Source organism: Crocodylus porosus, unplaced genomic scaffold (genome assembly GCF_001723895.1).
Source record: "Crocodylus porosus isolate Cpor-Errol unplaced genomic scaffold, CroPor_comp1, whole genome shotgun sequence".
NCBI classification, from domain to species: domain Eukaryota; kingdom Metazoa; phylum Chordata; order Crocodylia; family Crocodylidae; genus Crocodylus; species Crocodylus porosus.
Window position 1 is genome coordinate 12,233,766 of NW_017728936.1, and position 4,264 is coordinate 12,238,029.

At 47.8% G+C, this 4,264-nt stretch overlaps 1 protein-coding gene across 1 annotated transcript in view; it reads left to right on the forward strand.

Annotated features, from left to right (window-relative positions):
- Positions 1 to 4,264, forward strand: part of C2CD2L (C2CD2 like) — a gene marked incomplete at its 5' end in the record, with an annotated part of 30,139 nt that overhangs the window by 17,540 nt on the left and 8,335 nt on the right. The window contains 4 exon segments of the mRNA XM_019546922.1: positions 532 to 703; positions 1,473 to 1,574; positions 2,537 to 2,670; positions 3,044 to 3,326. Coding sequence (XP_019402467.1) covers positions 532 to 703; positions 1,473 to 1,574; positions 2,537 to 2,670; positions 3,044 to 3,326 — 691 coding nt within the window.

Genomic DNA, 4,264 nt, shown 5'->3' on the forward strand with positions numbered 1-4,264 from the left:
GTAAATTATAACAACATTATTAATTTCCATGTGTAGAATCTAATTACTTGAGCGGTGCGGATGAGGGGTTAAAGTCAGAGTTACCTTGGATTTGGGTAAATATGGTAACTACAGGAGGAACAATGATTGGGGCTGGCTGCCGTGGTCTTTGTGACTGGAGACCTCTGTCCCGCTGGGTAGGTCTTGCCTCTTAAACAGTGATGCTAGGTAGGCCTTCAGCACTCGGGTCTAGGACCCACCTGCTCACTCGGGGTAGATGTAGAAAGTGCAGGCTTAGCAGAAGCTGCTTCTGTGACTAAGGCGGAGGAAGAGAATCATGCCGCTCCTGGGGATGGCCAGTAAAAACTGTCATGCAGTATGCATCTTCATTACTATACCATGTCTAGCCCAAATCTCTGAAGATCTCAGTAGTATTTTCTTTTGTTATGACTTATGAGGGGCCTGTGCTTCCCAGCCAATGCCTCTGTACCTGGGCGGAGGTCAGAGGGTGGCTCACCACGACTCTCTTTTGTATCCTCTTCTTCTTTGAAGTTTTTCTACCAAGAGTCCCCTGCATCCTTGAGTACCCAGCATACTGGATCGCTCCGCACCAGCATCACCCCCACCAAGAAGATTGAGATGGACCGTACCATCATGCCTGATGGCACTGTTGTGACCACTGTCACCACCATTCAGTCCAGGCCCAAAGTGGACTGCAAGCTGGGTAAGGTCTGATTACGATGCAGCTCTTGGACGCATTGCTGGTATCTCTAGTGAGAGAATAAAGCGGCTCTTAACTGCACCAGGCTTAGTCCTATATAGCATGTGGTTAGCTTCTGTAGCTGTCAAATGCAGCAGTCCCTGCAAATGTGCTCCTCAGATAGATAATGAGAGAGGGGTGCCTGCAGCCTGTGGTGTGGGAATGGGATTACTGGCACTGAGCGGTGCTGCTGCTGCTGCTGCTGCTGCTCAGTTATTGGCGTCATGCTGTGACTGGGAAAGTACACTTGACCCAGGGCCTCTGTTTCTGCCAGTTCTTGCTCTGCTGCTGGCTTTCTGTATGACTCTGGGGAAATCCGTTTGTCCCTCTGCTTCCATTTCCTCATCTCTAAAGTAAGGCTGATGTTGAACTTTGGTGTCCCTCATGTCAGCATTGTGCACTAAGTACTGTCATATACTGAGCAGAACCAAATGCTTTCCATCTTGGCTTGGTAGCATTCCCTAGCTTCAGTTCCAGGTGGGAACACTGACACACATTCCACAGGACTGGGTAGGAGAGCACTGTGCAGTGGTGATCAGTGTCTGGGATGCTACATGACTTGCTCTGTGTTTGATGGAGATCTAGAAGGTTCCCCACTTACATGCACTGCTGGGTGGAAAGGCTTTGATGGACCCGGTGCCAAAGACTTGCCTGAAATGGGCAAAGGTTGTGCTTCAAAGGCAGGTCCTGTCCCTCCTACTGCTGACTTTGTGCCTTTCATTCTTGGATCTAGATTCACCTTCAAGATCTCCATCCAAAGTAGAGGTGACGGAGAAGAAGACAACGGTGCTTTCAGAGAACAGCTGTCCCAGCAACACCTCACCCAGCAGCAGCCGTATGTCCTTTGATACCTGAGACCTTCCTTCGGTAGCAAGAAGCTCCACCTCCAGTAGCAAAATATAACTCGTTCTCATGGCCGTTTTGTATCCACTGTCAGAGAAGGTCACTTAATTAACACGATCCTTTGTAGAAGGCAGAGTAGAGTTGCACCTTATAGACGAACCAAAGTGTGTTCATGTGTGTAAATAAATGCACACAGAGCACAAGGCTGAAGCTCACTTTATCTAATTCTGTGTGTACACATGCATATGTGTGTGTGTGCACGTACATGTTGTCTCCGTGTGGTTAGTCCATAGGGTGCTAATTTACTTGGCCAATTACTTGACTTGAAGCTAACGTGGCTAAGTGTCTCTCTGCTTAACATCCTTTGCTTCAAACAATACTTAAAAATACTGAGGGAGGGGCAGGGCAGGGAGGAAGCAAGTTAGGATGGAGTAGTTAACTGTGTTGTCAACTTGTTGTTCCTTGTTGCCGAACTTGCATATCCATAAGGTATCTCAACTTGGAGGGCTTCACAAATTCTGTATTGGCGAGCTGCTTCTCAGCCCTTGGCTAGAACATTTTCTGTTAAGCAGGGCATAACAGAAATTTAGTTGGGAGTTCAGGACCAGAATTGAAACTAAGTTCCATATGCACCTGAAACTGCCTGAAAGAAGGAGATAGTGTCCAAATAAAGTGATCAGAATTGGAATGTTGCCAGGAAGTTAGCATTATATCCCTAATTTATAAATGTTGCAATATTATTAATGCTTGCAAGTGGCTTGAGACTGTGTGGCTTTAAATCTCCATTCACTTATTGACTTCTCCAAGACATTCTGCTTTTGGGTCAGCAGAGTCATTTCAGCAAAGAACTATTTCCACCCCCCCCACCCCCACCCCCCTTATCTGACTCCATGTTAAAAGGAGTTGTGGTCTGCAAGTGACTTGTTTGCTCAGGGATGCCTTTTTTGTGAATAGGGGAGAGTCATATGTCCAATGGCTTGGATCCTGTGGCAGAGACAGCGATCAGGCAGTTGACGGAAACAAACAACAAATCTGTCAAGAAAACCCCGACTAAACGCAGCACGTTGATTATATCAGGAGTTTCCAAGGTAACTAGTAGTTTGGGAGCTCTGCTGAAAAACTGCCTGATGACGATGTATAATGACTTGTTCTGTCCCGCAGAGACCCGTGGGTCTAGGACACGTGTAAAGGCATCTCCTTAAGAGTCTGTGAAGTCTCCCCGCAAAGCATCCCAAGCCTCATGAGTTGCAATTGATTTTTGCTCTCAAGGGGCAGTTCAACCATTTGAGGCGCGCAGCCTTAAATCTTGTCCCAAAACAGACTTCTTGTCCTCTGGCTCAGACTCAGCAAGAAAACATCTTTGTTGTTCGAAAACAGGAAGGGAAAGAGGTAGCCTCGTGAGAGGAAAGTTGTAAATGTGACTTGAATGGCTTCCCTGTTTGACCTTTAAATCCCCTTCAGGTACCAGTTGCTCAGGATGAAATGGCACTTTCTCTTGGCTATGCTGCATCTATGGAGGCAACAGTGCATGGGGACTCTGTGGTGTCTGGCACTTCTGAGCAGATGCAGACCTCCGCTGACCCATCCCAGTTACTGGAAGCATCCTTCTCAGGGCAGAGGTCCAGTCAGGAGCTGGATGAGACAACGCGATCGGACATCTCTGAAAGACCGTCCGTGGAAGATGTTGAGTCGGAAACTGGCTCCACTGGAGCCCTTGAGACCAGGAGCTTGAAGGACCACAAAGGTGAGGACCAGTGTCGCTTGGAACGTGAGCCAGTCAGCCATGCAGACCTGAGTGTCTAGGGTGATGGTCACATCTCGTGGCTGAGTAACTGTTCACTTGTGCAGTGGGCGATGGTAACTTCATTCCTTATCTGTTTTGCTGATCTACAAGGTGATATGCTTTAGGCAAGATGGTTGTAATTACTTTTGGAAGATATGTTAGAGCAGTCAGTTTCTAGTGAACAAATAGCCAACCTGTGTTAGCAGCATAAATTGCAGGAATGGGACTTGGACTGGCATGTTCTCCCAAGTAGATGCGCAAATAAAAGGAGCAAGCGAGGTGCAGAGTCAAATACAAGGCAAATGTGAAGTCAGTTTTAAGACTTATTTTACCAAGTGTCCAATATCATAACTGCTAAAAGCAGTGGGTCAGTTGAGGGAGACCTTGCAACAGAGCTTTTGTGAATTAAGAGGTGGGAGTTGGTGAAACTATTAATTGTGTGATGCAAGATAGTAATGTAGTTTGCATAATGAAACAGAACGTGTCCATGTAGGTGAAATACTTAGTTTCATAGTTAGTAGGGTCGGAAGGGACCCGAGCAGATCATCGAGTCCGACCCGCTGTCATGGCAGGAAAGAGTACTGGGGTCAAACGACCCCGGCAAGGTGATTTGTCTAGCCTTGTCTTACAGACCCCCAGGGTAGGAGCCAGCACCACCTCACTTGGATGTTGGTTCCAGATCCTAGCCGCCCTCCTGACCGTGAAGTAGCGCCTCCTGATGTCTCTTCTGAATTTACCCTCTGCCAGCTTGTGATCGTTATTTCTAGTCACTCCTGGTAGTGCTCGGGGGAACGGGGACTCCCCCAGTGCCTGCCGGTCCCTTCTGACTAGCTTGTAACAGGCCACTAGATCCCCCCCGCCCCAGCCTTCTCTTGTGGAGGCTGAACAGGTTCAGGTCC